General features: G+C 37.8%; 2 protein-coding genes across 9 annotated transcripts; one reads left to right on the forward strand and one right to left on the reverse strand.

Moving 5' to 3' along the window:
* Positions 1-612: 612 nt before the first annotated feature.
* On the reverse strand, positions 613-17,121 carry LOC127801841 (protein JINGUBANG). Of its 8 annotated transcripts, XM_052337300.1 has the most exons (5): positions 16,634-17,088; positions 15,965-16,020; positions 4,056-4,094; positions 2,138-2,840; positions 613-1,817 (listed from the first exon to the last, which is right to left on the reverse strand). In XM_052337300.1, exons 4-5 carry the CDS (start codon positions 2,554-2,556, stop codon positions 986-988), a joined length of 1,251 nt encoding a protein of 416 aa, XP_052193260.1. In that variant the 5' UTR covers positions 2,557-2,840; positions 4,056-4,094; positions 15,965-16,020; positions 16,634-17,088; the 3' UTR covers positions 613-985. The 8 variants fall into 8 exon arrangements, 2 of the variants coding, with proteins under 2 accessions (XP_052193260.1, XP_052193261.1); XR_008023199.1 differs by lacking the exons at positions 613-1,817; positions 2,138-2,840; positions 4,056-4,094 and adding exons at positions 12,124-12,584; positions 12,722-12,833 and having other exon boundaries at positions 16,634-16,837; XR_008023198.1 differs by lacking the exons at positions 613-1,817; positions 2,138-2,840; positions 4,056-4,094 and adding exons at positions 12,124-12,571; positions 12,722-12,833 and having other exon boundaries at positions 16,634-16,827.
* Positions 8,802-11,272, forward strand: LOC127801840 (scarecrow-like protein 3). The gene is made up of 2 exons (XM_052337299.1): positions 8,802-8,945; positions 9,633-11,272. Exon 2 carries the CDS (start codon positions 9,667-9,669, stop codon positions 11,089-11,091), a length of 1,425 nt encoding a protein of 474 aa, XP_052193259.1. The 5' UTR covers positions 8,802-8,945; positions 9,633-9,666; the 3' UTR covers positions 11,092-11,272.
* Positions 17,122-18,030: the final 909 nt, after the last annotated feature.

An 18,030-nucleotide genomic window follows, 5' to 3' on the forward strand; every position in this document is an offset into this window, starting at 1 on the left:
TTCGGCCTCGGGGAGGGTCTAACCTACGCATCTACAGTTGCAAAAGGAGGCTTCTACGCCAAAAATGAGAATAATATAACACAGTGCCTCTGCGTTTGGACCAGCCATCGCCGTTCAACCCCGATGCCCTGCACTTTTGCAGTCAAAAGACGACTAGAATGGCTTACAATATTAAGAGCAAAGGGATATGTATAAGAAATTGAAACCATGGATGGATTTGTCCGTTCATCATCACCAACCTGTGTCTGTTTTGAATTCTTTGACCCTACTCCCCGTTTGGGGATACATCATTCCTGATTTTAAGGGTTTGGGATGGTCCCCAATGTGGAAAACTATTACCAACTCTGCAAGGAACATGACATGAGAACATACATGTTTATTGAGGGAAAAAGCACAAAAGTGCCATATAATTTAGTGGAAGATTCCCCTGCTCCCCCTTCAAACAAACCCCAATTCTAGTCTTATATTAATTAAGCATTCAGTTTAGTCACCTAATTATGGTGGTCCAGATGTAATCTGAATTGCTGTCGGCCTAACTTATTATACGGTTGAGTAGCAAGAATCATCTGCAGATAGAAATTTTTTATACAAAAAAAAGATTTATGTTCAGAACAATATAAGTATACAGGAAGGCACTTGATAAAATAGTTATATAACTGCAGGACAGAAGCAGAACTGCCAAAGAACATATAATCCTTATTGAATTGAATTGAATGACCCAATATTGTAATTACACTTCACAACCAACAAGAGATTAAGGAAATAGGGGGAACAAGATAAAGAAGACAAACAAACACACATCCACACAGACAAATACTCTACAGTTACCCTTTGTTTGTTTCCTAAGATTTACACCCAGAAAACTCTAAACTCTAAAGTTTACTCTCACCCAAACTTCAAGATGGACAAAATTACTATAGACAAAATCTCTGTAGCACTGGAGACACTGAAAAAAACATGGGTCCAGGGCTTCATCACAAACACACTAAAACAAGATTGGGGAAGTTTTCTCTGAAACTTTGTTTTCTTCTTCCCTATTAGAGTTCTTAGGAACCCACCAAACTCTCAGGCTTTTGTCAAGGCTTCCACTGTACAGCATGAACCCACCCCCAACACCATTAGGAGATGCCTGCAGACACTTGACAGGCCCTTCATGGCCTCTTATCCTCCCAACTCTGCAAATTCCGCCATTGAACTCTCTCTTCCAGATGCCGATGCTCTTGTCGGCCGAGCCACTGCAGAGATAATCCCCCATTAGGCACATACAAAGAACGGCCATTTGATGTGCTTTCACCTCACACACAATCTTCCAGCTGCTGAATTCTCTGTTCCCCTGCCACCCCACCAAAAACCCATCTGAGCCCCCGCCATAAACGAACCTTCCATCGTCAGAAACGACGACAGAATTCAGAGAAACATCCTTGTGGCCTTCCAGGATTCCTTTCAGAGAGTGTGACGAATTCCCCTCTTTCCCCCAGGCCTTGATCTTCCCATCGGCTGAAGCTGAATAGACAATTCCTTTGCTTGCAACCAATCCGTTTATGGCATCATCATGGGCCTTAATCGATTCCAAACACTTCAAATCCGAAATCCTCCACACTTTCAGGGTCTTATCCCAAGAACCGGAATAGATCAACCCATTATACACTGTCAAGCATGAAATGCTATCCGCATGCTCAATCCACAGCCGCTTGTGGTGCCTCCTAGTCTGCACGTAATTGCTTTGCTTCATGAACTTCCCCAGATAATCCTTTGTAGTGGGAAGTGTGTCAACGAGCCTGAACACATTCTCAGACCTTCTAGACACTTTCCACACCCTGTTAGGAAAAAATACATGAGAGATTCAAAACAATGAATATTGTCTTATTTTGAATTATATGATTTTCGTGCAAAGCCATTATAAAGAGAGTTGCAAAAGTGCAGATAATATTCGATATAACTGTAACACCATATCATCACAATCTAATAACATCCTACCATGTATTCAAATTGTGAATACATGGCGGTTGGAAATTTTCTTAAAATTAAACTTTCAACAAATACTCAGTATTTCAATACGTGATACGACTTCACCATAATGATGTGGTATTCGATTATAGTTGTGAATATTTTCACGTACAAAAGTTAAAAGACAGACCTGATTCGGCTATCTTGATGGGCCGTGAAGACCTTGTTGCCGACCGTGACAAGGGCTTTCACCGAACCGTCGCCTTGCCCGAACTTGGTGAACTGCCGGAGATCAGGCTGCTGCCAGACGATGATGTCCTTGCCTTGCGAGGCACTGAGTATGAATTCGCCGCACAAGGCCAGACAAGAAACCGATCCAACATGGCCCGACAGAACCGCCAGAGACTTATAATTAGAGCGGAACACCGAACTGGACATGCTTGAAATTTGATACCCGAGATCATGGAGCTGGATGCGGCGCGACGCGGGGGGGCTGTCGTCGGTGTCGCTGCTTCCGCCGCTGCTACTGCTGGTGGTTGTTGCTGACAACAATGGCATCGACAGCGCGCTTTCCGGCCGAAGAGGACGATTCATCACCGTGCTAAACATCTCTCCAATTGAATCTCTTCTTATACTTTGCTTTGCAGAGATGAGGAAGAAGAAGGATTCGTAGGAAGAGTAGGGGGGTGGAGCGGAGCTGTGAACACGGGATTCTTGTCGCGAAGATTTTGGGTATTTAAATGGGGAGGAGCCGAGGAGGAAAGGGTGCAACGGCTACTTTGACTCTATGACAAGATACTCGTGAAATGAAGGGCGAATGGATTAAGAAGCTGTTGGGGGCATGGCATCGTCTTCTCTTGCTTTTAGGCTGTTGACTAATCATAATCTGCCAGCTAAAATGTATTCTAGAATTAAAGAAAATAAATAAATAAATGGTCTATTCTCCGCCGGCTGTTTGGTAGGAGGGAAAATAAATAAATATAAAAAAAAAAACAAATCAGAGGGGTCCATTTGCTTTCCCCGGGTAAAGGGGGGGGGGCTCAGTATGTAAGAGCTGGGACAGGTGTGTGTTAATGTTTTGGTAACAGAACTCTGTATATTATTTTTTTCATTTTCTTCTTATTTGATGATTGTCGCACAAGGCAAGAGGAAGTTGCTCTCGTTAGATTTAGGGTGTCTTCCAGAGAGATTTAATAACCAAATGAAGAAAGGTAATATGGATTATAAATAAACACTGTAATACAAGGGAGTTACAAAAGAGTGGATTCGACCTAATTTTTGTTAAATTTACACTCATTTATTAAGAATTTTATCAAACTCAGACTCAAATTGAACTCAAACCCCCTTGACTTGATTGTTCAAAAACACGTCTCTTCATTTCCTTATTCTTCTTTGTGCAATTCAACCACATTTTTTTTTCATTAATTATTAACTTACAATACTTTTTAAATTTGACCATTTCAGAGAATGCTAAATTTTAAAAACCTAAACTTTCAATAGTAGTGGTCGGCCGGAGAAATTCGGAACCCGCCCCCCCCCTTCCTGATTGGTCTAAACTTTTGTTAATTGCCAAAGTTGGGCAATTCAAAGTCAGAAGAGAAGAAATGGGTGAGTATTAATATTGTTGGCTTGGTTTGAAATTCTTTTCACTTTTGGTTTAGCCAATTAAAATTGAATTGGTAATTGTTTAACTGTGGAGGACCAGACCCACCTCACCCAATACCTTGAAAAAATATTAATTTAATATAACTGTAAAATACCACTTAAAAATATTAATTTAATTTAATTTTTGTTTGCTTTTATCAGTATTTCTCTTCTCACAATTCACCAAACCACTCCCGTAACTTGTCTGCCTACTATCACTCCGCCGACTCTTTGCCATTTTTACCAACCCATCTTTGCGTTCTTCGCAATTCATCATCTATATATTTGCCTTCCAATTTCCCTTTTTATCTTTCAATAATTGATAAGGTGAAATATTATTAATAATCAAGGATAGAATTGGAGAAAATACAACCCAAATATACTAAAAGTCCGAGACAGTCCCAATAGATCTATCCAAAACCCACTTCAATTTATTCTATTACACCTACAATTCAAAGTCTCACCTTCGAGATCTCCAGGGCAACTTCATGGAACTGTGTAGCCTGAAACAATTAAAAACAGAAGATGATGATTAATTAGAACCTTAATTAATTTTAATATCAACACTTGAATTAATTAATACATACTAATACATATATATATATATATATATACAGAGCCCGCCCTGGCCAGGGCTACTGTCTAGGGCCCACAATTGAGGGGCCAAATTTTTTTTTTAAACCTATGTATATATGTGTAAAAAATTAAGAAAAAAAATTGTCGCCTCTATTCTATCAATAAAAAAGAGAAGCCAACCAATTAATTCTCAATCTCAAAAAGAAATGTAATTAAAAAGAAAAGTCTCTTATTAATTATATAATATAATATAAAATAAATAAACAAAATATGAGGAATCAAAACAGACTTTCTTATTAGCCAAATATATAGATTCAAATATGTAATTTTTGTTTTTTAATGCAATATTTTCAAAGCGGGGTACTCTTTTTCCTTTATTTGGAGTTTTGTCCCATTAGATTTTCTCCAAATAAAGTTTTAATAAGGCCCCAACGTATTATTTCTTATTTTTTGTAAATTCTTATAATTTTAATAAAATTAATTAATTGATAACTTTTAATTTTTTTATCTAATTTGTATAAAGAGGCACACTTGATAAAATTTACTCTGGGCCTTAAAACACACAGAACCAGCTCTGTTCTCTAGCTAGGCTTCTGTGTCTTCTCTTGATTCTCTTGCATTCACGGGTTTTTAGTACGTACGTATCTATTGATCGAAAACATGCATTATGTTAAGTTTGTTACACAAGTTGCAAGTGAAATGTAGTAGTGTTGTTGCATGCGGGTGTGCTCGTGGTAGGGACGACAGAAAGGTCGCAATGATGGCATGACAATGTGAATTTGGAGCATTGGCTTTAGATGTGAGCACAATTTCAGTTAAATCGAAGCAACCAAAATCGAACCGATAAGTTCGATCGATTCGGTTCGGATATTTTTTTTTCAAAATTTCGGTTCGGATAATTTTTTTGGAAAGTTTGATTTTCAATGTTCGATTTGATTTTTTGCTTGAAATAAACGAAATAATCAAATCGAACCGAACTTACAAAAACGACACAATTTTGGGTTTAGAATAAAAGCAAAGTGAAAATATCCACTTGGGCTAAGTGACAACTGATACAGAGACACAGAGGAGAGAAGACCCAAATTAGAAGGCGGAAGGACCGAACCAATCATTCAGTTTGCTCCGCCCTCTCCCTTCCATTGTCTTAGATGTTCTGGCACGGAGACACCATCGCCCCCTCCGATGCCGATGTTGACGTCGCGACACTCGAGGCAAAGACTCTCACTCACATGGAACTAGAAGAATAGATCAAGATGGACGCGAGACGTCGAAAAAGACCAACCCTTCGAGTCCATCGCCATCGGTGTCACTTCCACCTTCGACGCCTTTTCTTTTGCCGTTAGCAACTAGTCGCCCCCCGCATTTCCCTTAGCCGATCATCGTCCCTTTCGTCAAACCCAGACCAACACCTTTCCTTTCGCTAATCGCCATCCCCTTCATCTCCTTGTTTTTTTATTTCCTTGTGCTTGAGCGATCGACCCATACCAATGATGATCGACCGTCAAATTGAGGTTAGTATTGGCATTAGGTTAGGGTTTTATTTTCAATTTTTTTTGACTTTCAGTGAGGTTAGTTTCTTGATATTTCTTCATTTGCATTATGGATTTTTCGTTTGTATTTCCTTCTTTTGCACAAATTGATTTGTCTTATCTCAATCTCTAAATGGTTTTGCATTTTTCTGTATCAATTGATGTTGTTCTTGTATTTCATTTTTGCAAATTAGTTTGTTTCTATACTGATTTTGCACAATCAATTATCGGTTAGCGGTTTAGTTAACTCAGTTTAAATTTCAGTTAATTTGATTTTGGTTAGTTAGACTTAATCGATCGATTTGGTTTGGTTATTACATGTAATTCGGTTCGGTTCAATTAGTATTTTTTGATCAATTTGATTCGATTATAATCGATGGCAACCCCAAATTGTCTTCCTTTCCAATTTGAGTACCCAGTAACTAATTCATTCATCTGCACAGCAACCGTTGCAAAATGTCTCAGGAAAATTTCTACTTCCTCCTTAGGTAAAATTCATGATTATATTCTGTGTTTTAAAAATATCTTTATTACCCTCTACATTTTAATTTGGTCAATATTAAAAAATGTTATAAAAAGATTAAACAAAAAAAATTATATTAACACAACTTATTTGAAACTTCGATAATATATTTAAAATTTAAAATTTTATTTAAACAACTTATTTTATTTAAAATTTTATCTAAACGAATTAAAAAATAAACTATAATCATAAAAAAAATTATTTATAATTATTTATTTTTTTTACACACATGAGTTACTCCTCTAATACATACATACATATATATATATGTGTGTGTGTGTGTGTGTGTGTATAAATTTGGAAACTTAAATTTAAAAAAATATCTATAGATAAACTTTATAGTAAATATTTAATCTTATGAAGGAAAATGGATAAAATTGAATATATATTTTTTTCTAAAGAGAAAAAGATAGAAAAAACAAAAAAAAAAAGAAAATTGATGAGAAATAGTTAAATATGTTATCAATTATAAGAAATTTAGATAAATTCATATATATTCTAGCTACTATAATATATAATTAATTTATTTTGAGAAAAAATATATAACAATATTATACTAAAGGATGATGTAATAAATGAAAACATCTTACAAATATGTAATTATCATATAATTCATACAAAATGATATGAATCATATATGCTTTGTTAATAATTTTATTTATTAGCCGAACTAATCGAATTTGACTTAGACTTAATAATTATTTTTTTGTGGTATACCAAAACCGACCCGAATGTTAGAGATGATGAATTAATGAATGGGATCCTCTTAATTACTTCCACATTTGGAGCCTGGAAGTGGAGGGCAATGGGGTTGGAGCAGAATTGTGCAACGTAGGCCAGTTTCTCTCCAAAGAACTCCTCGTCATTGGGGTCCAGCCGATCGCAGCCGCACAGAACATCAAGCCTCTTCACGGCGCCGCAGCATGCATCCGATATAATGGGCCCTGGCTGAAGAAAGAACCAGCATTCTGTATTGAACGCCTCATCGTCCCAAAGGCACTGCCCGCCGGAACCCGCCATACTCTGGTTGCCGGCTCTCAGAATTCCGGCCATCACAAGCACTACCAAAGCTTTGAAATGGGCAGACGATGTTAAAATTTTTAAAGTTAATTTTTTTGATAATTCCTGAAATACTTATGATGGTGTGCATGTCTTTTCTGTTCTCCAGGTATGTTTATGATATTAACTGGTGATGCAGTCCCTAGAAAAATTATTAGATGGATCCTATGAGTGTTTTTCAAGGTCTTTAATGTATTTACTTCCTATGTCCAGATTGTTCTCTTGTGTCCATATAAGGATGGTCTTGTATATATGTTTTTGAGCAGTCTCAATTCTGTATGTACTTCCAGTTCATCATGGTAATAGAGTTTGTTTTGGTTATCTTCCCTTCGATTTTTTTACAGATGAGTAGGCTGCCATAATTGTATTACACTGCGGGTTGATGGCATATTAACGTGTGTATGTATACAGACAGAATTGGATTCAGATTTATATTATTTAGGATTGGAAGGTGGAGAGATTTGTGGTCATGAGGCCTTCCTCACCAGCGTCCACCATTGTCATTGTTTGTTATTAGTCAGTCAGTCACTGGTCGCCTCCTATCATAGTTGTTGACATCCTCGTTGCCATCGGTACCTTCCTCACTTTATTCACCAAAGGCAGAAGAAGTATCGACAGCGGCAATGGCAATGTCTCCCAGTCTCTGGTCACTTGTTTTCTCTCCCTCTCTCCGCTCTTCTCTAGGCTTTAGATCTGTGGATTCAGACGACTTGGAACTCATCATTTGTGCCCCACCTTTGCGAAAATCATTGACTATGGATTTCGTTGACTACTAGGATGCTTTCCCAATTGCCTACAACAATACCCGTTGTCGATGGGTTCCGCCGGATTGTTATGCCCACAATTAGAATGATATTAGTTGCTCTCAAAATTTAAAAAGTTTTTTTCTTTAGGTATTTATATATACATAATAGTTTACATATATATAGTTTCTTTATATAAATATACATGTCTTTTTTTTGTCATTTTATAACTTCTAGCAACTTATAATTTTTTTTTAATTAAATACGTAACCTTTTAGCTAATAAGTTAAAAGTATTGAACACTTCATTAACTTAAAACATGACTATAATTTAAATTTTTAAAAAAATTAAGCTAAAGATAGTTTAAAATTCTATTTGAACAAACTTAGCCAAAGCGGCTCTTAACCAGCACGTTGGAGAAGATAATAATGACATCAATAACACAAGACAAGGATGATTACTAGTTAAATATATAACCTAGGGCATATTCCAAGAATTCCCATCTAACACTCCACAGCTAGATTTGGATAAACATTCTGCTTTTCGGACGACCTCCTTGTCTCTTTCTCCCATCTTGGCTTTGTATGCACTTGGAAAACGCTAAAGAGGGCTCTGTTCTTTCATAGAAACATATCCAAATTCCTCGGATCCTCCAAAGTAATAGAAATTAACGCCGACAAGAAACGACAACTTGAATTGTCGAAAGTGCAGCCATAGAGAGGTCCTTCATGGCAAGGGCTTTTAATTCTAATTGGCCCGCTCCTAAGGCAACATACCCTTCGGCCAGATACATCCTGCGAAGCCTTGGAAATATTCATATGATTTTGTCTGGGATTTTGATCAACGGGAAAACCCTTTTTCGAATCTTAATCTTGCAGTCTGTTGAATTGCTTGTTCCTGTGAGGTACAACTGAACTGTTGCTGGTAATTTTCTTCTTCTTGTTCTGTCTCTGTAGGATCGAAATAATTGAAACCTACTCGTAATATGCATAAACTTTTGTGCATTTACACATGTATCGTTAAGTTCATTTAACATTTTTCAAGAGCGATCTTTCAAGTCACTGCATTAAGTTGTTACGCAGAAATATATGTATGGGCTTGTCCACAAGAGGCTTGAACTTTGGTAGCAGAGGAGAGTACTGTAGCTCTTTACTATTGGGCCAACCTAGAGGTTAATGTTGATGAAGAACTCTTCAACGCAAACTGCCTGCTCGATGTGTTTGATGAGGAAGCAAATTTGTTTCTTTTTGTTCACCTTTCCTATAGTTCACAATTTGTTTGGGAGGGAAGTGAAGAACCATTAAAGGAATGACAATCTGAATCATTTTTGACTAAAAACTATTCAACTAGTTGTAAAAGTTCAGCTGGCTTCTTTAGGATGTTACTTATTGGAACATATTGAAAATTTTGTATTTTTGTTTGTACTTTTATCATTATCATCGGCAACCACCGGCAGTTTGGGAAGCAAAACAACATGAACATGGGATTTGAAGTTCTCTGTTTCAAGAACAGTTTCCTCCAATGAAATATTGGCTTAGGACAATTGATATGATCATTTCTAAACTTTTTCTGTTGCAACCGTTATGATTATGACTACACCATGCATTTCAGGTGTCCCGAGTCCAATCTTGCTGTCATAGCAGCTATGGGTCAAGAGGATGGGTCATCATCCGTAAGTTCATCACCTCTTCAGTTATTCTCACTGATGTCACTTTCACCTGGATTGGGTTCACCATATCCATGGCACCCGGGAATGAAATCCGAGGAGAGAGGATTGTGCCTGATCAAGCTGCTTGTCAACTGTGCTAATCACATAGCAGCGGGTTGTTTTGATAAAGCCAATGCTACCCTTGAGCAAATTTCCCATCTCGCCTCCGCTGAAGGTGATGCAATGCAGAGAATTGCTGCTTACTTTACTGAAGCTCTTGCGAATCGCATGCTTAAAGGATGGCCTGGTTTGCACAAGGCCCTCAGTGCTACCAAAATTTCATCTGTCTCTGAAGAAATTCTAGTCCAGAGATGGTTCTTCGATCTCTGCCCTTTCTTAAGATGTGCGTATTTTATCACAAACTTTGCAATTATTGAGGCTATGGAAGGGGAGAAGGTGGTTCATATTGTCGACCTAAATTCCTCTGAACCTGCTCAGTGGATTGATCTCCTTCATGCATTACGTCATCGTCCTCAAGGGCCACCTCATTTGAAAATTACAGGCATCCATCAACAGAAAGAGGTGTTGGAACTCATGGGTCATCGACTGAGTGAAGAAGCTGAAAAATTGGATCTTCCATTTCAATTCAATCCTATAGTTAGTAAGTTGGAGAATCTCGATATGGACCTTTTGCGTGTTAAGACAGGAGAAGCTGTTGCAGTCATCTCCGTGCTTCAACTGCATTCTCTCTTGGCATCCGAGGATGAGATGGTTCGCAGAAACTCCCCGTCAATGCCCAAGAGCTCGAATTCTCTTCACCTGCAAAGTCTGTTGAAGATGAATTCACTCACTCTAAGAGATTTCCTTGTAAAAGATGTGGCTAATCTGTGTAGCCCAAGTCCTGATTCAGCATCGCCATTGTCAACGCTATATTATGCCTCTTCACCAAACATGATAAATTTTCTGAATGGCCTGAGGCAACTTTCACCAAAGTTGGTGATGGTGATGGAGCAAGAATCTGACCATAATGGCCATAGTCTAGTTGATAGAGTAACGGAAGCATTGAACTTCTATGGAGCATTGTTTGATGGCTTACAATCTACCGTGTCAAGGGCATCAGTAGAGCGTTATAAGGTTGAGAAGATGCTTTTCGGAGAGGAAATTAAGAACATCATAGCATGTGAGGGGTTTGAACGAAAGGAGAGACATGAAAAACTTGAGAGGTGGATTCCAAGGCTCGAGTTCGCTGGGTTCGGGAGAGTCCCTTTGAGTTACCATAGTATGTTGCAGGCAACAGGGTTGTTGCAAACCCTAGGCTATGGCGGCTATAACATAGAAGAAGAGAAAAGATGTGCGATTTTTCGCTGGCACAATAAACCCCTTTTCTCCATTTCAGCCTGGAGATTTGGAAAGTACAGCTGAAAATTGAAATTATTCTTCGTGCCGGAATCCAGTTTTTTTTCTTTTTCTTTTTCTTCCTTTTATTTTGTGTAAACATCTATACAATCGATCTTTGCCCCCGGATGCCAATGTGGAGGTTTCTTTCTTTCTTTTTTCTTTTTCAGACAGAGGTTTATATTGATGATGTTCTATGTTGTTCATGTTTTCCTTCATTAATTTCCTTAGGATTGTAAATGAGTTGAATTGAACACCCCGTATTTGACTTGATTAAATCTTGTTTATATTTAGTTTGTATTGTAAACGAAAAAAGATTGATCTCCAATTTAGAGTTGGAGCAAAGCGAACGCTAACTCAATTTGACTTACAAACAAAGCTCATGAACAAGTCCGTGAACATTATAACGAAATAAATATTTTTTATCATTATATTTTAATATTACAAATAATTATTAATTCTTCTATTTTTATTTATAGGATAATGATGTTGGGGAGATTCCTTTGCCATAGAGTTGGTGGTTTATTAAGGATTTAAAATTGATGATTGAACTTATTTTTATCCATGATCAAGTAGTTTTGAACATATTTATTATTATATTTAAAATTTTTATTTATTTTGTTATTTATTCTTGTGTTTATGAAAATGATGTTTATATTTGTTTGCACAGTTTTGTTATATTTGTCTTGAGAATTTATACTTATATTTATTATATTTTTATGTAAAAAAAAAAACTAATGGCTTTAATTTATATATAAAAAAAAATCTAGCTCACCTAAACCCATTTACCACATTAAATGAGTTGGCTCAAACTCGAGATTGTTTAACATGATAAACAAGATTTTGACGAGACGAGCTCTCAACTTAATATATTCTTAATGAGCTTGAGCTTAAATAAGTTTTTGAGCTCAAACTTCTATTTTCTCTAAAACTCGGCTCAACTCAAGTCTCAATTACTAACTCTTAATTTGATAAAAACATCTCTTTAAATCATCATTATTAAACATTCTAATGGATCACAATCTCTCTCTCTCTCTCTCGCAAAAGCAAATATAGAAATAGAACTAAATCACTATGCAATACAACCATATGCCCTCCATTTTGACTTTACTAGTTTAGCAGAAATATTTCCAATCAAAAGACTGAAAATTTTAACTTGAAATTATCCACCATTTTGATAGGAGGGTTTTGGAGATCTCGTCATGGAACAATCAATGTATTATTGAATAAAAGTTTGTATTTCAACTTTTATTCAACAATTTGGTATAGAGAGCCAGGTTGGCTAACTAGGGACCGAAACACTGTTTGGAGATATTACAAATCAAGGTGTTGCCGAAGAAGCGGTCAAGGATCATCATGAACTCAATAGGTCTGGGATTGGTGTGAAGAATCTGTTGAGGAGGCTCTGTCTCTGACTCTCTGCAGTCTGGGACTGTGAACTCTCTTACCACTCGATATTGACGAGGATCACACTCACACTGAGTCAGTCACTATGGCTGATCATGGCCTAGTAATAAGTGCTATTAAAAAATTAAACGATGAAAATTATAGCACGTGGCAGATATGTATGGAGTCTTACTTAGAGAGCAAAGATTTATTAGAAGTCGTAAAGGGCAATGAAGGCATGCCACCCTCAAAAACAAAAGTTGTTGCATACCGAAAATGGAAGATCAAAGCTACGAAGGCAACGTTTGCCATTGAGGAGGATATGCTAAGAGCACACCACACCACGTACGCCACCATTCTTAAAGCCACGTGGGATGTTTTACCTGCTCGATTTACAAAGAAAAATAACACACGGCTCTAGCTCCTTGAAAATGAATTATTAAATGTCATTAAAGCAAGATAATATGTCAATAAGGGAATATTTTACAAAAGTGAAAATACTATGCCAAGAAATTTCTGAATTGGATCTAGAGTCAAAAATCTCAGATGCTAAAATGATGAGAAAAATTGTTCATGGGTTAAGACAGTTATATAAGGCTGGGAAACTCAACTGAGCTTAGAACAACTAAAAACTTTACTAGTTGATCAGAAGGCTCAAGAAAAACAAATGGCGGGAGTTTTTCACAAAACAACAAAGGAAGAGGCATTATTAGCGGCCCAGGTCGCAGAAGAGGAAGAGGTGGATCACAATGGAATAACCCACGCAACGAAATACCAAGGCAACATGAAAAGAGCTACCCAGCAGGGAGCTCAAAATTGTCAAGGATTGGAAGATAAGACGTTCGAGCAGCTACAGCTGGCGTAATGTTGAGTGCTTCAACTGCAGCAGGAAAGGTCACTTTGCTAGAGACTTCAGATAAAAGAAACGCTCTATTGAAGGAAATATTGCAACATCAAAGAAGATAGAAGACTATAGTGAAGAAGAATGGGCATTTTAGGCTTCATGTGCAACGATGGAACGTAAGTGTCATGCCCCAAGTTCGGGGAACGTGACCAGTATCATCCCTAAGAGCCATAGACTTTAACAGGAAATAACAAGCCTTAAAATATACATAATCTTCCGACATTTAAATATCTCAACTAAATTACAAAAAAAATCCCATTACCTTTAAACTGAAATTGAACTGCTCATCGGCCCAAAATTCATCATATGTTAACAATATCCAAAATTTACTAATTTACATAAGAAACTTAAACCTCCCTAAGCACAATTTCAATAAGGAGAGGTGTACATGCTATAGCCAAAGCGTGACTAAAGTATATGTAATAGAATCGCTTATCACAATTCTTACCGTTAGAGTGGACATGTACCTACGAGTCATATCACTAAGCCAATGACAGGCTTACTCCTAAATATTTTAGATTTGTAAGTTGGCATCAATTCTGACGATGAGCAACAGGGTAAACAATTTTTCTACATATACCCTAATAACGCTCTAGCTACAGCACGTACACCTCATCTCACGAAAATTGTACTTAGGGAGGTTTAGCGAATTCTACAAGGTACGTGAACATGCAGTTGTATTATTCCACTATCACGTCGGGGGTCTGCATCAATTCCGAGCCCTTGCCTTCCTCACAGCTTTTAGGGATGAACCGCTCCCTAAACTTGCTGCTAAATTCCTCCCACTTTAGTTGTGGTGCACCTGGTGGTCTAGTTGTCTTCATATGCTCGTACCATGTATAAGCTAGGCCTTCCAATTGAAAGACAATACTACAACGACCCGTTAGTGGGTTTAGAACGCTCTATAGATAATTTTATGTGTGTTATATTTTGTCATTATTTGATCAATGCTTTGAGAAATTATATGTTAAGTTGAAAAGTCAAAATAAATGAAAATTTATGTACGTTGACAAGTCAATCAAAGGAAGTGTAGGGATGGTTAAAAAGTCAAATAAAGTAAAAGGGATTAAAGTTAAAGGTTGAAAAGTCAAAATTTGGGGATTGGGTAAATCCCCCAATTTTGACTTTTCAACCTTTAACTTTAATCCTTTTTTTTTCCTTTGACTTTTCAATCACCCCTACACTTCCTTTGCTTGACTTTTCAACATACATAAATTTTCATTTATTTTGACTTTTTGTAACTTCCCAAAGTATTGATCAAATAATGACAAAATATAACACACAAAATTATCGATAAAGTGTCCTAAACCCACTAATGGGTCATTACAAGTACACTCCACCATCCTCTGCTAGTTGCACCCTAGTGCCTCACATATCTTATTGTACTTACTCAAGAACTTCTTCGACTTCACTTTGTCGCTAATCTCATCAAACCAAGGCAAGTTGTATCGCATGAATTCTATTAAGTGAGTGTCTAACCCATGATCCGACTCGTCAGGCATAGTCTGTCCTCCGTTGCAACCCTAATCCATCCCCCCAACTTCTCCCAACTCTTTAATATCTCACTTACCGCTGCCTTTACACCCAATTGAATTCTATCCTCTATGAACTATGATAACCAAGAGGATCCGCCTGCTCCTCCGGTGTCTTGATTGACAAGTGCATTCCCATCCCCTTGGTGTTGTTCGTCACTGTCCTTACATGGTCACCCCAAGCAAGTACAAGCAAGGCAAAAATAGCCTATCCTCTTCCATGACAACCGCCACGTCCACGCATCTGGCTAGCACCACCTTGAGTCTTAAGAGGCATGATTTATACAACATTTAGATTGTCTTATCATACAAAACAAAATAATATACCAAATAACATAAAACTCCACATACACAATCATGATATGCATAAGGGACCTAAAGTCCTCGGCAGGGCAAGGTTGTGAAGATGTTGCGGCTCATATTCATACCTATTCTACCAAAAACTTGCTCTAAGAGTACAATGTATGCAATATAATGCACGTGAAAGTGTTTAACCTCTTATTTGTGTACCTATGTGTCATATCATTTTCATTTTACATCCCAAAGTTCTAACGCCTAAGCTCTAATACCAACTTTGTCACGCCCCAAGTTTGAAGGTAGTGACCAGCACTACGCCCTAAGAAGCCATAGACTCAAATAGGGAATAGTAAGCCTTACAATATACATAATCTTCTAACAATTAAACATCTCAACTAAATTACAAAAAAAAGTCCATTACCTTTAATGAGGAAAAATCTGTCACCCTAAAGTATGTGGTGCACCAACGCCTAACTTTTACTATAGTTAGCAATATAGGGTTCTAAGTAGTTACTCGTTTTAATACACGTCTTATGCTACCATCTAGTATTAAAAGTATTACATGCGGTGTATCAAATATAGGTACCAGCATGAGCTGGTTAAAGTAACAGGAATTATGGAATCAGCTATGAGTGTCAATATGCACAAATCAGAAAATATGGATTTTATTCTTTCCCAAATGCAATTAAAGAATGAAATCATGATTAGCATATATAGAATACCAAGATGATTAAAAATATAAATGCAACAATTGCCACCATAATATAATTTACCAACTCACAGTGTCATAAAATATTTGGGATTCCCACAGACGCTCTCGGGTCACATCAAAGTCACCTAACAATATTAGTAAATTACATGAGAATTGCATAAATACAAGACCAAAAATGTCAATCCAAACTGACTAATGAAAAGGTCAACGAACAGGTCAATAGAATGGGTTATGGACCAAGGGCTGCCACAACTGGGCCAGACGCAGCCACAAACACATTGGGCTGGCCCATGAACCAGCTGGGCCCCGCCAACCTAGGCCAACCCCAAAAACAGCCTAAACCAGCCACAAACGCCGCCGCCAGCGGCTGCCGGCTGGAGACTCCCACGATCAGAGCCTACCATTAGAAACGCCAAGCCAAGGGGGTTAACGCACACAAAAATGGGCGAGATTTAACGGCTAGATTTTCTTAGATCTGATTCTTAATTTTCGGGCCAGAACTGAAAAACACACTGGCAGTCTCCACCGGCCACCGTTTCCGGTGGTTTCCAGCGATCGGAGGCAAGCACCCGACACCCTTATCCCCATCGACCAATATACCCAAAAACCAGCAAGATCGAACGGCCAAATCTCCATAGATCTAAGCTTAAACTTTCGACCAAACCCAAACCGCGCATATATACGTAAATATCATGAATCTGTGCTGAAAATGATTCCTGATAAAACTAAAAGACTTACCTCCTTGTAGATCGGGGCCACTTTTACTGTGAAAATACGGGCGGATTCACAATCAGAGGGTTGGATTTTAAAAGAATCAATGATTTACAAAAGTGCTCTTGGAAGAGAATGAGAGAGAGAGAGGGAGAGAGACGGAAAAGAGCCAGCAGAGGGGGAGGAAGGGAGCTGGGAGCCCTAGTAGCTTTCCTTTCTCACATGGGCTTGGCTCCCCTTGGGCTGCTCAAGAATAAGGCCCAAAAGTCGGGCCTTACAGTAAGGAAGAAAAGGACAACCTTGAGTTCGGAATAGAGACGGAAGCCCCAGCAAATCGAGTTGTCTTAACAGCCCTTAACCAAGGCAAAGTCGTTTACAATAAAAATTGGATAGTCGATTCAGGAGTTGCAAGTCATATGGCAGGTGATGAAGCAAGGTTAGTGAATAAGACAACATATTGTAACAGAGTGGTGGAGATGACAGATGATACAAGGCTGCCAATTAAGCACATTGGAACTATCGTAATTAGCTCACAAACCAGCTCTTATAGAGTACAGGTGCCAAACATCTTACATATTTTGAGAATGAGGAAGGACCTGTTGTCTGTGGCACAATTAACAAGTCCAGGTAATTATGTTGTGTTTGGTCTGAGAGATGTGAAAGTATATCATAGATTGAAGATTGATGGCACGCCAATCATGAAATTAAGGAGAAAATTAAAATTCTGTCTATGTAATGTTAGCAGAAACAACATAGGTAGAAATAACAAGTAAAAACATCACATTAGATTTACAAAAAAAATTGATATTTGATGTGAGGACTAAGCATGTGGAGATTCATTAGCACTATACAAGGAAAAAAATGCTACAAGGAGAAATTAAGATGCAATCAGTTAAAACAGGAGAACAAGTCATGTACATTTTCCATGAGTTTGGATCCATCCAAGATCACAGAGTTTCTACAGCAACTTGGAATGGTGACAAAAGAGAGAATAATCGCTGAGGGGGAGTATTGAAGCACACTGACTCCCTCTCTCTTTCTCCAAAATCTTCTCTTATATAATTTTCTCTTTCTAAACATCTTCTTCTTCTTCTTCTTCTCGAGAAATTGCTTCTCTGCAAGTTTCTTCTCCAGAAGCTTCTCTCGTTATATTTCCCTCCAACAACTTCCCAAAAGGTGCCCACTTCCTTCTCCAGAACATTCTTTCTAGAAATCGCTCCCATCTTTCTACAATCTTCTGCCTCCAACCTTGAATAAGTATAAATATAGGACTTGAGCTCTGAATTTGTGTGTATGAGGAAGGAAAAAAGGAGAACAGAGTGAGGAAAAAGAAAAGAGAAAGGAGTGTCTGCCGAATAAAGAAGGAGAAGAGTGAGAGATATTAAGGGTATGTGTGTGGTGTATGTGTTTGGATGTCTGGAGAA

Source organism: Diospyros lotus, chromosome 5 (genome assembly GCF_014633365.1).
Source record: "Diospyros lotus cultivar Yz01 chromosome 5, ASM1463336v1, whole genome shotgun sequence".
Lineage (NCBI taxonomy): Eukaryota > Viridiplantae > Streptophyta > Magnoliopsida > Ericales > Ebenaceae > Diospyros > Diospyros lotus.

Excerpts from the sequence above, each read along its gene's own strand:
- LOC127801841 (XM_052337300.1), bottom strand. The coding sequence starts at position 2,556 with ATGTTTAGCACGGTGATGAATCGTCCTCTTCGGCCGGAAAGCGCGCTG. Across the intron at positions 1,818-2,137 it reads CATCAAGATAGCCGAATCAG|GGTGTGGAAAGTGTCTAGAA; the intron begins GTCTGTCTTTTA and ends TTTTCCTAACAG.
- LOC127801840 (XM_052337299.1), top strand. The coding sequence starts at position 9,667 with ATGGGTCAAGAGGATGGGTCATCATCCGTAAGTTCATCACCTCTTCAG.